Here is a 16,400-nt window from a genome sequence, read left to right on the forward strand (position 1 = left end):
GGTGGATTTTGGTGGGCCCAATTAAGCCCAAAACTTATAACTGATTTCGGAAATTATCGAATTAAATCTGTCAACGTTGACATAATTCAACGTATAAAGTCGAGATTCTCCACTCTCTCGCATTTGTTGTGTTCTTTCTTTCAGAGTGGTCGAGTCGAGAATGATTCTCAAAATTATGTATTTTATTATAGGAAAAAATTTGTGTGAAACGATCTTACGGGTCGTATTTTGTAAGACGGATCTCTTATTTGGATTATTCGTGGAAAACTATAATTTTTTATGCTAAATATTACTTTTATTGTGAATATAGGTAGGGTTGACCCGTCTCACACATAAAGATTTGTGAAACCGTCTCACAAAAGACATATTCTTTATTATATAACAAGTTTTTAGAAAAATGTGGACATAAAAATACAAGTGTAGCTTCAAGACATACTAAAATAAAAGTAATTCGGTCACACCCCATCATTTATATTTGAAACATAGCGTAGTTCCTTAACATACAAAATTATGACCACTGGAAATGAAATTGATGGAAAAAAAAAAGGTTCTCATTGTAAACGAAAATGGGTAGTTAAAAAATGTTTATCGTCATCTACTTTACTCCTAGTATAAAATAGGTGCAAATAATGTATTTACTAATCTTATTGTATAAAAATAAATTACATTTTGAAGTAAAACTACTAAAAATTGGATGATCGGATGGGTCTCTCAATAATTTTGAATTTTGAGAAGGTGAAATCTATATTTAAAATAAAAGTAATATATCTTTTTCTTTCTCTTTTTTAGCTCTAAAATAGCAATTATCGGGAAAAAAAACACTAAAGTAGTATAATCTTGTCCACCCATGTCCTAAGTTCGTTTGAAAAGCCTATATTAACACAGCCAACCACCATTTCTTCCCACTTCCCCTCCAATACCCGCTACCCAAAGCACCGCCGTCGCCTTCACTATGTCGGAGAAATCAAGCCACGATCACCACCATCACCACATCCTGTGGCCACGAAAAATCACCCGCCGCTTCTGCGCGTGTCTCATCATCTTCACCTTCATCATCCTGCTGACCATCTTCCTCGTCTGGGCCAGTCTCCAGCCCCAAAAACCCTCATTCACCCTCCAAGACGCCACCATCTTCAACCTCAACGTCACCGCCCCCAACGTCATCTCCACCACCCTGCAGATCACCATCAACTCCCACAACCCCAACTCCAAGATCGGCATCTACTACGACAAAATGGAGGTCTACGCCGCCTATCACCACCAGCAAATCACTTACCCCACCGTCATACCTCCCGTCTACCAAGGCCACAGGGACGATAACGTCTGGTCTCCGTTCATCTACGGCACCACCGTCCCTGTGGCACCGTACAATGGACTCTCCCTCAGCCAGGACAAGGCTAACGGCGCCATAGCCATGGTGATCAGACTCAACGGGCGCGTGAAATGGAAGGTCGGTAACTTTGTCTCTGGCCGTTACCATCTTCACGTCAGCTGCCCTGCTTATATTCCCATCGGAAATAGCAAGAACACCGGAATTGTGATCGGAAATGCGATTAAGTATCAGCTTTCGCAAAGTTGTAGTGTTAATGTTTGATCAGTGAGTTTCGTGAATTGTTTAAAACGATCGAGAGGGAGCCGTTTGGATAAACTAATTTTTATGTTGAAGAAATCCAGTTGTTATATTATCATTTAAAATAAACTAAAGAAATGTACATTTTTGCTAATATATATATATATATATATATATATATATATATATATATATATATATATATATGTTTTCACGTGTGCATGTTTGCATACGTATGTATAAAATGATTCATATACTGAAAAATAAGTATTTTGTTATTGAAAAGAACTCATCGTATCACGAATCAATTTTACGAGACTTATTTTTGAGCAAACTGGCTCAAGAAAAATACTATTTCTTTTATCAAACTAATATTTTTCATTATAAAAATATCATTTTTTGTTAGTCATGTGATGAAAAAAATATCGTGTATTAATATATATAGATTAAAAATTATTATTTTTTCTATCAAAATTATATCATGTCATATACTTATTTGAGTGAATGTATTATTTTTTGTGTCAACTGTATTAATTTCCACTGTTAATAATACGAACGGATTGATACGTGTCCCATATATAGATATATCAATATAATAATTGCACATGTATCCTGTGTTTTCCTTATTTAATATAGTTTTAAAAAATATAGCTTACATCACATAAAGATTAACTGGCAAGCAAAAGATATCAAAATATTCAGTTGGTGTAAAAGGTACATATAAAGATTCTATTTCCACTTTTTCTCAACCATCAAATTACATAAATGCTTGTTTCCGGCATCCGTGATATGTTCCGCGGGCACGCTGACGTTCAGATTCACCACCTGTCTCTTCCGTATCTGCTCACTGAAGGGTATTCGATTACGGGTATCTCCTTCGGGTCGAGGGTTCCCATTTTCTTGAACTTCATCTCCCCGCGAATATCCGAAACCAGACAGGCAGAGGAATTTGTTAAGAAAGAGGGGCGGTCGTTCTCTTCCAACAGTTTGAAATGACTGTACTTTTAGAGTTGAACAGATGAAATGAGACGAGGCGAGCGTGATAAACAATGTTTTTAGACATATTGTGGGATACATTATCAGATAAAACTGAGATATATAATATAAAGATACATTAAAGATAAATATGATATAAGATATTATATTTAATATTTGATATGATTTAATAAGAGTGTTTAAATTTATATATTAGATTGTAATGATAAAATTAATTTTATCTTAATTTTATAATTTCAATGTTGTTGCTTGAGTATAATTATCTGTTCATAATAAATTTTATAATTTTAAAATCGGCGTTATAATTTTAAAAAATTTATTTGACAATTTAAATATCATTTTATTTTTATATTTTTATGGCAAAAAAAAAGAAAGAAAAATCAAAAAAATAATTAAGTAATTTATTAAATTTAGAACTAGACACTTACAAAACAACCGAAGTACTCAAAAAATTTGAAAAAACAATAAACTAATATTGGTTATTTTCTAAAAAACCAAAATTACTACAATTAATAACAAATTAAAACCAACGTGTTCCAAATCGGGTTTCCATATCAAACGATATGGTTTAGGATTTTTATATATTAAGGGCAATTAAATCATTTGTGGAGTTTTTAATCATTAAATTAAAATTATCACATTTCATAAAGAGATATTTTATCTTTGTATAAAATTATGACAAAAACTTGTGTAAGACGGTCTCACGGGTCGTATTTGTGAAACAGATCTCTAATTTGAGTCATCAATGAAAAAAGTATTATTTTTTATGCTAAGAGTATTACTTTTAATTGTGAATATAGGTAGAGTTGACCGTCTCACATATTAGGATCCGTGAGACGGTCTCACATGAGACCTACTCTAAAATTATTTATAATATCGTGGGCTTTCTAAAAAATGTACCAAAACGTGATATAAAAAGGATTATTTATCAATACTTTTCTTATCTAGTATATCAAACTATACCTAGACAAGAAACATATAAAGAATAGAGCTCGAAATTGATTAAGAGGGTGATTAATTTTTTTAAAAAAATCAATGTACTAATAAAATTTATTGAGTATATAAAAAGTAATAATTCAATTGGGTTTGAGCTTGCACCTAGGTTAAAATTAATTTCGGCTGTGAAAAAAGGAAAAGGAAAAAGTCTTTATGGAACATATAAGACATACTTATAAGATAGATTTTATAACATATAAGACATACTTGTGCAATTGTTTCTGTAATGATTTTCTATATTTTAGTTGCCATCAGTTATATGAAAAGTAGTGGAATAATAATAATAATAATAATAATAATAATAATAATGTTAAAGTTGAAATACATATTGCATATTTTATAAATTTATTTATTCGAACAAGTATTGCTAATAGAATCTGGGTAAATGAACACAGCCGAATAAGAGTTGGTTGCCAATTAATTAATCTCATAGAAAATTCAAACATAACGAGTGCCTTTGCAACCATGAATCAAACGTTTCAAACACAATTAATGTCACGAGATAATAACCGTCAAACAGCTAGCGAACTTCTGGGCCAAGCAGTAATCACGACACATTCGTTTATTTCTAATTTTCCCCAAAGACAAATATTTGTACTCGAAACGTACAAACAGAAACGCTAATTTGTAGGTGGTGCAGGTACAGACGGGAGACCTGGTTCGAGTACCTGAAGCACACCTGTTGCTAGCCTCCGAGTAAGATCTTCAGCTGAAACTTTTAAGACATCCCTTCTCATGCCAATGTCAGCTGCGTAACGGCTAGCACAATAAACCCCAACAGCAGTTGCTGCCATCCCGTAAATATTAGTCGTCACAAGACGCAATGGTGTAGACAAGACGGCAGCAAGGGGGCCACCTATATAAGACACGGCTTGTCCACTTTGTCCCATCGCGCTCTGATCCAGCACAAGCAATCCTGTCTTGCAGTAAATAGCAAAGTCTTCACAGTTATTCTTGAATACATTGTAGCACCCAAACCCATTATCAAGAAGGTATTTTGCTCGATGAACCACAGCGTCATCTTCATCAGAGACGGCGAGGGTGCATGTTCCTCCACGTGCTTTTGCAAGAAAGAGTGCAGGGTTGACAGAGTACTCAAAGCGGTACAGAACACCACCAGCTAGGAAGCAGTTCAAGCACGAGGAGACCACCCCATGACCCTCTTCTACGTGGACACAAGTGGGGCATGGGACATGAGACCGAGCTGGTCCCGAGCTTACTAAGAGAAGATCTAAGACTGTACCGGTTCCAACTTCTTGGCCACGTCTTGTGAAGTGTACGACTTTATTGTCCCCAATATAGATTCCTGTGGCAAACATAAATGTTAGCAGCCACAATATTTATGAAAAATGTTCGACTTGAATAACACAAAAATTAACCTTCGAATACATGATATGCCACGCATTTAGAAGAGAGATAATAAATTAAATTAATGGGTATTTTAGCTGTAAATTTATGGATTCTGTTTACATAGAGACAAAATTCAGTTTTGCACAATAATGATGAAAACAAATCAAGAGGTATAAATGAAACTCAACAAAACCTAAATCTATCACACTGATTAGGCTATCGCAACCACTGTGATATCACAAAATTATTTTACAAGCCCTAACCCAAAGTCCATCAAGAAAAGTTTGTTGCATTCCCTAACACACTAAATTTCATCTTATTATGTTGATACCATGGAATCCACATAGCGGCGCCTAGTTCCCTGGCTAGCATTTAGCGAATGTTAGAATCTTGATCTTGAGAGAGTTGTTGTTGATTCAACTTGCTTTCATTATGCTATACGATCTTTGCTTGCAACATCTCTAACTAATCAGTTAGCATCTTCTACTTCATGAATCATGTTTCTCGAGCATGACTTCCCCCACCCCACCCCCAGATATAAGAAATTGGGTCGCTTTGCTTTTCCCCTAGTTTAACCTCGCCTCATGCCCCAATCCTGATGTAATTGCCTGGTTTGGTTGATGTTAATTTCAATTATTATAACACACAAGTTCAGTTGTAATATATAAGCACTTGAATTGAAAAGTGTCTTAGCGATCCGAGATTTTTCAAGTGCTTTTAACCCATTTTTCCCAAAAGAAAAGTCCTTATAAATCCAAACACTCTAAATTCAAGCTCTTTTTCAAGGTTTCAGACTTTAATACAATGCTTGGATCCAGGATTTGAGGTGAGAAACATGAAGAAAAAGCAAAATCAACAAAAGAAAAAGATTCGAAAACATTGAGCTAACATAAATATGACATTTTTTAGGTTAATCTGCTTATAAATAGGATAAATTTCATGGGGGATAACTTATACATGCGAAAATAACAGATTGGCCAATAGGATTTTAAATGTGGACATCTTGCCAAGTTTGGGGGAGTCTTCAAATTTTGCTGGTCGACCGTAAGGACCATTAAATTTTGAAAAATTGTGAACATGGGTGACCATATATGTCTGTCACGACGAGAAATTAAAAATGCAACTCTCTACCAATTAACTAAAACTGTAACTTTCTCTAAAGTTCAATTAAGCAAAATACACTTCTCCGTTAAACAAATTGGCACCACCAACTTCTTATAAAACCTAACAAAGAAAAATGCCTTCTTGTCCCCAGGAAAATCTAAAATCAAAAGGATAAGGTATCAGGCAGATGGAAAAATCAAACAAAAAATAGCAGCATTCATCGCGCACAAATTGTTCCATATTCCGATCCAGAATGATATCAAACCGAACAAAGAAAAGCAAGCAATCATAAAAAAAACTGACCATGGTGAGCATAAATATATGCTGTGCGCCAGGAATATATGTGATCGCCTGGTTTGAGGCTGCTCCTATCAACCCTGCCCGTTTTTATTCAAACACACCCAATTAAATTAAAAAAACCAAGAACAAAGTATATGTAAACAAAATTCGGAAACAACGAGTTTACCGGTTCGAGATCAGCCCCATTTGTTTTTATCCTTGATTAATTTCCTTCGGTACGAGCAAGAGGAAATCAAGGGTTTGCTTTATTGAAGACGCGGGTGGAACCTTTTACCCTATTTGCCAATTTCGATGCTTAACGGCTAAGGAAAACATATCGTGGTGCAGATGACAACCGCGTGTGATGTCTACGCGTCGGCAGTGAACGGCAATTATCTCTAATGGCTTTATTAATAAGATTTTTAATTGGGCAAAAACTTGTGTGAGACGGTCTTACAGGTCGTATTTATGAGACGGGTCTCTTATTTGTGTCATCTATGAAAAAGTATTACTTTTTATGTTAAGAGTGTTACTTTTTATTGTGAATATGTGTAGGATTGACCCGTCTCACAGATGAAGATTCGTGAGACGGTCTCACATGAGACTCACTCTTTTATTGGTACCCAAACTAATACATAAGTAATGACATACAAATTAAATGTTTGAAAATATTTTAAATACTCATTTTTAAAATTTTAATTGACTTTTTTTTTGTAGAATTAGTATATTATATCATAAGTGAGAAGTATTGTTAGAAGATAATAACGAAAAGTTTTTTTTTAAAGTGAATTCTTCGATAAATAAATAAATATATCATTATCATAAGAGTTTTTTTATATATATATATATAAAATAACAAAAATAATTTTATTATAAAACATAACTCTATTTTCATTTATTTGAATGAGAAATATCCAACTATACCATACCGCTTGATTCTCAAGAAACTAAAATTACACAGCAGAAATGATAAAAATAAAATAACACTCTGAGCTAATTAATAAATGAAGAAAAATAAAAAAAATCATGTTATAATCGGGAAAAAATTGGTTTTTTTTCCTTAACAAAATTAATCAATTTTTTTTATTTTGTGATCTCTGATCTTGAAATTTTGCAATGCTAAAATTGTAGTATTATTATTTTTTAATAACATTGTTATGCTATATATATAGTAAAATCATAAAATTTTATTGGCCGGAAAATTTAAAGTAATAAAAATCCATTTCTACTAAATAAAAATCCATTTTTATCAAATTTTGGAATGAAATTTGATTATTTGTTCTTTTATATATATATTTTTTTCATATTTAGTTGAAATCTACGGATTTAATACTAGTGATGTACTATGGCTAAAAAATTTACGAGTATACTCGCGTGCGCCCACACAACTAAATGTATTTTATTTTAGAAAAAATTTGCTAAAAAAAGTGGGCGAATAGAATTATATTTTGTTATTAATTGAAATTAAAATAAATATTAAATTTAAAGTGGGCGCCAACTATTGTCCGAACTATTAGGTTACGGCTCCTTAAATCCGCGTGCATGCAGCTAACCGCCAGATATATTTGACCAGCATCACGGTCCAGCCAATTGTGAAGTATATTTAATTATTACTATAATTAATTGATGCTTTTTTTAATTATGTGTTTTAATTAATTAATTGTTCTTAGTTTTGTCGGAAAAAACGTGGATGTATGACAGCCCCATCTTATATTTCTTTATTTCAAATACATAAGATTCAATTTCGTGGGGAAAAGTTAATTAGCTACAAAAACAAAAGTTTATAGTTTGTGTATAATTTAGATATACAGAAATATGACATTAAATACTAATCGGAATAAAAATCGAAGGAGAACAATTAGTAGTGTTTTTTGTGATTATAAAATCAATGAGATATCATATTTTTATGTACACAAACTTTTTGTAAAAAGTATATTATTTTAATAATAAAAATATAATGCATGTAAAGTCCATTATTAATTCCTTGGTCAAAGCAACAAATCGGTTCAATATTACGGGACTCAAATGTTCCAAGAAAGAAATGAGTCATGCAAAACTATATTTTTAGTAGGACCATTTAGTTGTTCAACGTGTGCTAGTAATTATATCGGTGGCGAATGATCTAGAGCTGATTATATATATTTGGCTAATTAAATTATATTAATCTGTTTTTTTATATTAATATATATATATATATATGATAATATATTTCACATAATTTATGTGTTTCTATTAAACATAATTCTATGACAGATTTTAATGTAATATAATAATGCTTATGTTTGAATAACACAGCCACGAAGGATGTGTGTGGTTACGAAAGAAAGTCAAAAGATAAGTTGGCAAAATGCAAATACCATTCTGTGAACTTAGCCCGCGGATATGCATAGAGCCACACATAAATGAGACTTTGCCTTCCTCAAATAAATTAGACTTGGAATCTTTGAAAAGTCTTTTGTCCAAATCCCAATTCTAAATCCATTTTTCAAATAAAAACGTAACTCCCTTCCCTTTCTCGATTTCTGCAACGCACACTAAACACACGAAAGTAACCACAATTGCGTGTTTTGACCTTTTGACATTCGTGAATTTCTCCTCTTATCTTGATGCATATAAAACCAAATCCATTCATCACAATTCTTAAAACGTACAAACGAAGGATTCATCGATTCATCACAATTCTTAAAGCGTATATACAAACGAAAGATTCATCGATTTGTTCTACACACTTCTTCATTTCCTTCAAAGTTTCCAAGATTCAAATCAATGGCCGAAATGGAGATTCCTCCATATTTTCTCTGCCCCATTACTCTAGACATCATGAAAGATCCGGTGACAGTCTCGACCGGGATAACATACGATAGAGACAGCATAGAAAACTGGATTTTTTCTCTGAAGAAGAGAACATGTCCGGTAACAAAACAGCTTCTTTTCGACAGGGAATTGACCCCAAACATCACTCTCCGGCGCTTGATTCAATCCTGGTGCGTACTCCATGCCTCGCAAGGCGTCGAAAGGCTGCCAACCCCGAAAGCTCCAACCAGCAAATCACAGATTATAAAGCTCCTAAACGATGCCAACTCTCCAGAAATGCAGATCAATTGCCTACAAAGACTTAAATCCATCTCTTCTCAGAATCAAACCAATAAAAGATGCATGGAAACAGTGGGAACAGCTGAGTTTTTGGCTTTCTTGATCGTCCAGAAAACCCTTGATTTGGAATCGGAATCGACACAAGCCTGTGAGGTGGCTTTAAGCATTCTTTACAGTCTCCAGTTATCAGAATCAGGCATGAAATCAATCAGCAATCAAGAATTCATCGAATCCTTGACCAGGATTATGCAACGGGGAAGCTACGAATCTCGGGCTTACGCTGTCATGTTACTAGAGTCCATTCTTGAATCAGCGGATCATCCAGCTCAAATAGTAGCAAACATAAATCCTCGGTTCTTTCTCCAATGCACACAAATCTTGAAAGATGAAATCTCACAAAAGGCTACAAAAGCCACCCTTAAAGTTCTGATCAACGTCTGTCAGTACTCCGGGAGAAACAGAATTAAAGTTGTGGAAGCCGGAGTTGTGAATCTATTAATCGACCATCTACTCGATTATTCTGATAAAAGCGTCTGTGAAATGATGTTGGTTTTGTTGGATTTTCTGTGTCAGTGTGCAGAGGGGAGAGCCGAGCTACTAAATCACGGTGCTGGACTAGCCATTGTTTCGAAAAAAATTCTAAGGGTTTCTCAGGTTGCAAGTGAAAAGGCAGTAAAGATTTTGTATTCCATTTCGAGATTTTCTGCGACTCCTGTAGTTTTGCAGGAGATGTTAGAGATTGGGGTCGTGGCGAAATTGTGTCTGGTTCTTCATGCTGATTGCGGCTTCAAAATAAAAGAGAGGATTAGAGAAATGCTTAAATTGCATTCCAGGGCGTGGAGGAATTCTTCATGCATACCCAATAATTCGATGTGTTCATATTCATCTTGATAATTATGAGCTGTAATTTTTTTTTCATCGGTAGTACAGATCACGGGATAATCATTGTCAATACAAAAAGATTTTCTTGAAAATATTATGCTTGTACTATATTTTTTATATTCCAAACTTACTATAGATCTAGAATCAGGTTTTTGGGAGGAGACAAACAAACTGTGTCAATGGAAAAAGGGGAGTTAATTATCGTGTATTAATGATAACAAATAATTAAGTTTTATGAGAAATTTCTGAAAAATAAATAACTTCAATTTCTTTTGAACGTATGCATTTGATTTTGGTCTATCTGAAAAATAAATAACTTCAATAAAAGTTATCATATTATATACATATATATATATATATATATATATATATATATATATATATATTTTATCTATCATTTTTATATTTTATATCATTCATCGACGAACAATGTCCCCAAATGTATTTTTGAAGAAACATACATAAAAAAAAAGGTGGGAAATACCAGAATCTAGAACCTTTTCCTGCGAGGTTGTGCCATGAAGCCAAAAAGCTTTTGGCAAAAGCTTGCTACGTTTTAATTCATAAAGAGATATGTTCACAATTTTTTAGCCATCCATTACATAATAAATTAGAGTCACCAAGATGATGTTCTGTATGTGATAAAACACAGACATGCATGAAGATTTCATGGCATCAAATTTTAAATTTGAGTTTTCAAACATATTAAGTTAACATGGATAATTTTTATAAGCGATGTTCCTTATTTTCAAACAATAAATATTTGAATCTTTAATAAAGAATTAAATAAAATGCATTTGAAATGTTGATGAAAGTGCTCCCTCTAAGTCAACAAACAACATAATGCTAGCACTTAAAACAATGGGACCATTATTGGTTTATCGTGGGGCTGTCTAAATATATATAATAATATCTCGAGAGTGCTTTAATCAGTTCACAACACGATGCGTGCTCATTTTGATGTTCCAACTTCCAAATCGAATAAAGTGGTTGTTGTTGTTGTTTTATTATTATTATTATTATTATTATTATTATTATAAGTGTGTGATTGAATTTTGAGATGATAAAATTTAACTTCAAAATTTATAGAGTACATTTTTGTATTTTTTTTTATGTGAATGTAGATTGACTAAAAATTTGTGTGAGACGGTCTCACGAGTCGCATTTTGTGAGACGAATTTCTTATTTTGGTCATCCATTAAGTATTAATTTTTACGCTAAGAGTATTATTTTTTATTGTGAATATCGATATGATTGAACCGTCTCACAGATAAAGATTCGTGAGACCGTGTCACAAAAAACCTGTTCTTCTGTATTTATATTAAAAGAGTATTTAAAATAGAAAGAAAAAAGAAATAAGCGATGTGCTCCAGTTGTGTGTTTGAATGGTTGATCTGAAAATTGAAACAATAAAGTTCTTTATTGAAAAAAATAAACAAAAACTTAAAAGAGCTCTAAGTAAATCTCAAACTCCTATTTCCCAACAAAATAATAAGTAATTAATAATAAACACAATAATCAAAATGATAATACTATCTAAAAAAAACAAATATCGGGTGTTGAAAAAACAAATGAACTTGAATTTTCCTCATTTGGCCGGTGGCGTAGATGCCGGCGGCGACTGAGCTTGCCCGCCGCTGCCAGACCCGCTACCAGAACTCTTCCATGGTTGAAGAGATAAAACAATGATCAAGATAACAATCAGTAAGATAATAATCCCAAAACAAGCCCATTTCCTGGTATTCTTCTGATGTTTCCTGGCAACCTCAAGCTGATGAGTCCCACCTCTGACAAAAGAATTAGCCCTGTTCACCTGGCTTTCGATATCCTCGAGCTGCCCCCCCTGGCTCTGCACAAGAACCGCCATATCCAAAAAAACCTGGTGCAATTCCCTCAGATTTCTCTCCATTTCCTTAACCGCATCGTGCCTTTCTTGAATCTCCATTATTGTATCCATAACCTGTCCCCTTCCCTGTCGCTGAATCGCCTTCTGAAGAAAAGTCTCGCTCTCCCCAGTTTCTATCAAATTATCCAGGATTTTCTCGTCAGGATTTTCGCCGGTCACGGTGTAATATCTCCGCTGCACGGTTTCGCGATACTCGGATCCCATTTTCTGCCTCAGATCGTTGAATCTGGCCATGGTTTCTTGAAGCTTTTTCCTCAGGCCGTTGACAACTGAGGTCCGTGTACGATCGGAGGAACTTCCGGGGCCGCAGCCGGGGAGGCCCCGATTTGCGGCATTAGAGCGATCAAGTGCTTCTAATCGGACTTTTATCACTTTTGCTTTCTTGAGAGAGGCAGAGATGTCTGAATCCATGCGGGAGCGGAGATCTTTCACGGTCTTGGCGTTGTGGAGAGTCTTGCTATGCTCGTGAGAGGACTGGAGCTGAGTGTAGAGGGATTCCAGGTCCCGGAGCTCGTCTTTAACAGCTTCCACATCTTCGAATAACCGATCCAAGTTGACGCCGCCGGTGGAGCCAGAGTTCGTCATCTGGATGGAATGGGAATTCCGCGGCGGGGGTTGATCTTCTTCCCGGAAACGGGAGAAGGATCCTGAAAAAAGATCGTTCATTTTCTCCTATGTATACATCTTCGATCTGGACAATTATACCAAGAAATGGTTCTGTTGGATTGATGGGGGGGTTTAATGTGGGGGGGGTCTGGTACAGGCGCACGAAACCGGGGAGCTGGTCGAACGGGTAAGACAAGACTGGTCAAAGGAGGACTCGCCATGCGGGATTATTACAACTACTTCAAGACGGAAAAGTCAATTAACACTGAGGGGGTGTATTCAATTTAATTTTTTAATGATTTTTAATATTTTTTTTTTAAAAGATGGACTTTTATAGACTTTTTTTCAAGATTTTTGTAAACTTTTCTTAACTTTTATAATTGTGATTTATTTTTTATTAATTTCTTTTAAATAATTATTGGACATGTATAACCTATTAAATTTTAAATTTTTTTTATTTATGAAAATGTAAATAAATTTTACTTATTTAAAGGTTAAATAAATTTAATTTGTGAAAAACGACAAATGAACTATCCAATTTATTGAAATCAAAATTTCAATTCTTTATGTCAATTCAACATATTAATGAACAATATTTTTATAAGTTCATAATAAAATTTTATTAAAATGAACAATTTATGAAATACAATAATCATAATGATTCAAAAAAAAAAACAACAATTCATCTATTTTTACACATAAATATTGACAATATAATAAATTCAAGATTGACCAATCATACCTTTGAATAGAAGAAATTTTTTTGAGAGAGAGAAGAACCCTAGAGATGGCTTGAGATAGAATAGAGATATCGTATTTTTCAAAAAAGAGAGTCCATCAAAATCTTTGGTATAGGTGGAAGAATATTTTAGATTTTCTGCAATTGTACATAAGACTTCAAGGTTTGTACATGAATAATAAAATAAGAATCCTTGAAAATCTATTGATTTTTTTGGGAGTGAGTCTCATGTGAGACCGTCTCACGGATCATAATCTGTGAGACGGGTCAACCCTACCCATATTCACAATAAAAAGTAATACTCTTAGCATAAAAAGTAATACTTTTTATGGGTGACCCAAATAAAAGATCCGTCTCACAAATAATACCCGTGAGACCGTCTCACATAAGTTTTTGCCTTTTTTTGGATACCTCTTGACTTTTGTAAAGTTTTAAAAAGTCAAGTTTGAATATCACACGACTTTTTAAAACTCTACCAAAATCCATGTTGAATACCACTAAACATATATAGAGTCATTAAAAGTTTAGATTGAATACCTCTAGATTTTAAAATTCCATAAAATTCATTAAAAGTTTAAATTGAATACACCCCTAAAATTTTAGGAAGGAATACTTTGATTCTCTCACGCCGAATATTGCACATTTAATTATACTTTAAAAATAAAAATCAACTATAAAACTCATAAAATTGTTAAAACTTGCCGGCAAAAAAAACCTGTCCAAGCTTGCAATTTACGAGTTATATCAATAATCCCGATATTATGCATTTTTGTTTATTTAGATTAGATGAGTCGCATAAGTATATTCAATTAATTTAAAACTATTATTAACTAATGAAGGGTTTAGATTGAATAACCCTTTCAAATTAATTATCATTATCCTTAAGATTATTATATAATGAATTAATTGATAAAAGAGTTGCATGGAAATGGGATAATAAATGGGGGGGCCCAATAAATTGACATATAACTGGAAAAACGCGTCTGGGGTAATTGTGAGTGCTTGCTTTAATGCAACTATATATGTACGTATTAATATCATCCGTTCAATTTTAAATGGTTGTTTATGTTAAGGTGACAGTGTTACTCTCTGTATATGTTTATATAAAACATAGATGTTTATCTGAATTCAAAACAAAAAAAAATGTGAAAAATAACAACGAGATAATCATATCAATATTGTCTAGCTAGTATTAAATCACATGGATATAGAAAACCAGCGTAGCATAAACCAAGCCAATTCAAAGGAACTTTTTTGTTTTAATTTCTGGCCTTTCAAACTGGTAAACTATGTAATGTTCGTGGATGTGGGCTATGACTACGGCTCAATTGGATGTGTTCCATCTGGTGTAGTTTTAGTTTTTGGATGCCTAAAGAAGTGGAAGATTTGGTATGAATTCAAATGTTCAAATATAATAATTTTCTCATCAATTTCATTAAACTCCACTCGATCTCCGATATACATCCTTTGCTGTATTATATCTATGCATGTGTATCTAAATCTGAAACAGAGTGCATGCAATAAACAACAGACTTGGTAAATACCATATAAATGTGCTTGGCATTGCCCCAATCGTTATCTTCATATGTCTTAAACTGCAGATAAAGTTCGTACTGCTCGGAGACTTGTAATTTTAACGGCCGGCCTTCCACCTCCTAGTTGTATCAATAAGTAAAAGAATATATCAGAAGAAGCAGAACAAGAAAACATGGTTGCATTGAAAACGCTATTCATCCATGAAATATGTATGTAGTTTAAAGGCCGGGGTAATTGTGAGTGCAGAAGCAGTGACTGCTCCTGCAAGTCTCTCAAAATAATCTCAAGCATAAAATAATTGTCTGATAAAAATACATATGAAAGTCGAAATTATTTTTTTATTCGTGAGGAAGCTAGATTCTCGCTTTGTCTACATTTGGATGCAGGAGTTGAAAAAAGAAAAAGAAAAAAGAACGACATAAATTAATGGAAATTACAATTAATAAGAAAGATTAGCAGAAGGTTCGATGTCGACAGAAATAACTGTCACTAATAATTCTAACTGTAATTTTCTATAATTAATTTCTTATATTACAAAAATCAAAACCCGAAAGATTGAGCTTTATGGTAAAGAGAAGAAAATAAGAAGCCAACCTGTTTCTCAACATTTACTAGAAGAACACGACAGAAGATATACTAAAGAAGACTGTGTAATATTCGTAACAGTTTTAAGAATAAAAATACTATTATAAATATATATTTTTATTATTATTATTATTATTATTATTATTATTATTATTATTATTATAGTATAATCATACGAGAATTGAGATATGATAAAATTAACAAGTATAAATTAGATTTTAAGGATATTAAAAAAATCTTAAAAAATTAAGTTTTTTCTTCTGTTCATCTTCAATGTTTTTTTTTATTAAAGCCCAGTAGGACATTTACTTTAATTTAGATTATTTACTTGTAAAAAAACCCTATCCAAATATGTGTTAAATTAATATAATCACCATCTTCTCCCCAGATTGGTCCATACCGGACTTGGAGTATTTCTTTATGTATTGACAACTTTATGCATTGAGGACTCAATCTTCATGTTGAGAATTCAACTTTCTCGTGTATCAAAGATAACATAAAACCCACCTGCCTGAACTATTTCGTAAATCCTTTCAGGAGTATTTTATGTCGCTACTACACAAATACTTACGTCTCCGAAGACCTGCAGCAGTATTTCAATAGCAGTCATTGAAGCAATGTTCGAATGATAGATACTTGGCCTGCTAGAGTGGCACATTACACACTGCCACAGCACCAATGGGGTGGAAAAGGATGGTGGAAAGAGAGCAAGAATCGACCAACAAAAGGGTTAACAGTTATAAGAATACGTAGAATGA

At 33.3% G+C, this 16,400-nt stretch overlaps 4 protein-coding genes across 4 annotated transcripts; 2 read left to right on the forward strand and 2 right to left on the reverse strand.

The window, feature by feature from the left end:
* The first annotated feature begins 882 nt into the window (after positions 1-882).
* On the forward strand, positions 883-1,714 carry LOC140828043 (NDR1/HIN1-like protein 1). Its single transcript, XM_073191013.1, has one exon. The coding sequence runs from the start codon at positions 953-955 to the stop codon at positions 1,592-1,594; it is 642 nt and encodes a 213-aa protein (XP_073047114.1). The 5' UTR covers positions 883-952; the 3' UTR covers positions 1,595-1,714.
* Positions 1,715-3,999: 2,285 nt separating this feature from the next.
* LOC140825518 (protein LEAD-SENSITIVE 1) lies at positions 4,000-6,693 on the reverse strand. Its single transcript, XM_073187357.1, has 3 exons — positions 6,483-6,693; positions 6,320-6,393; positions 4,000-4,868 (listed from the first exon to the last, which is right to left on the reverse strand). The coding sequence occupies exons 1-3, from the start codon at positions 6,500-6,502 to the stop codon at positions 4,183-4,185; spliced, it is 780 nt and encodes a 259-aa protein (XP_073043458.1). The 5' UTR covers positions 6,503-6,693; the 3' UTR covers positions 4,000-4,182.
* A 2,230-nt stretch (positions 6,694-8,923) lies between these two features.
* Positions 8,924-10,300, forward strand: LOC140825519 (E3 ubiquitin-protein ligase PUB23-like). The gene has a single exon (XM_073187358.1). It carries the CDS (start codon positions 9,062-9,064, stop codon positions 10,277-10,279), a length of 1,218 nt encoding a protein of 405 aa, XP_073043459.1. The 5' UTR covers positions 8,924-9,061; the 3' UTR covers positions 10,280-10,300.
* Positions 10,301-11,725: 1,425 nt separating this feature from the next.
* On the reverse strand, positions 11,726-12,935 carry LOC140825520 (syntaxin-121-like). The gene has a single exon (XM_073187360.1). The coding sequence runs from the start codon at positions 12,840-12,842 to the stop codon at positions 11,859-11,861; it is 984 nt and encodes a 327-aa protein (XP_073043461.1). The 5' UTR covers positions 12,843-12,935; the 3' UTR covers positions 11,726-11,858.
* Between the last annotated feature and the right edge of the window lie 3,465 nt (positions 12,936-16,400).

This window comes from Primulina eburnea, chromosome 3, assembly GCF_022965805.1.
Source record: "Primulina eburnea isolate SZY01 chromosome 3, ASM2296580v1, whole genome shotgun sequence".
Taxonomy (NCBI): domain Eukaryota; kingdom Viridiplantae; phylum Streptophyta; class Magnoliopsida; order Lamiales; family Gesneriaceae; genus Primulina; species Primulina eburnea.

Excerpts from the sequence above, each read along its gene's own strand:
- LOC140828043 (XM_073191013.1), top strand. The coding sequence starts at position 953 with ATGTCGGAGAAATCAAGCCACGATCACCACCATCACCACATCCTGTGG.
- LOC140825518 (XM_073187357.1), bottom strand. The coding sequence starts at position 6,502 with ATGGGGCTGATCTCGAACCG. Across the intron at positions 6,394-6,482 it reads ATGGGGCTGATCTCGAACCG|GGTTGATAGGAGCAGCCTCA; the intron begins GTAAACTCGTTG and ends AAAAACGGGCAG. Across the intron at positions 4,869-6,319 it reads ATATATTTATGCTCACCATG|GAATCTATATTGGGGACAAT; the intron begins GTCAGTTTTTTT and ends TGTTTGCCACAG.
- LOC140825519 (XM_073187358.1), top strand. The coding sequence starts at position 9,062 with ATGGCCGAAATGGAGATTCCTCCATATTTTCTCTGCCCCATTACTCTA.
- LOC140825520 (XM_073187360.1), bottom strand. The coding sequence starts at position 12,842 with ATGAACGATCTTTTTTCAGGATCCTTCTCCCGTTTCCGGGAAGAAGAT.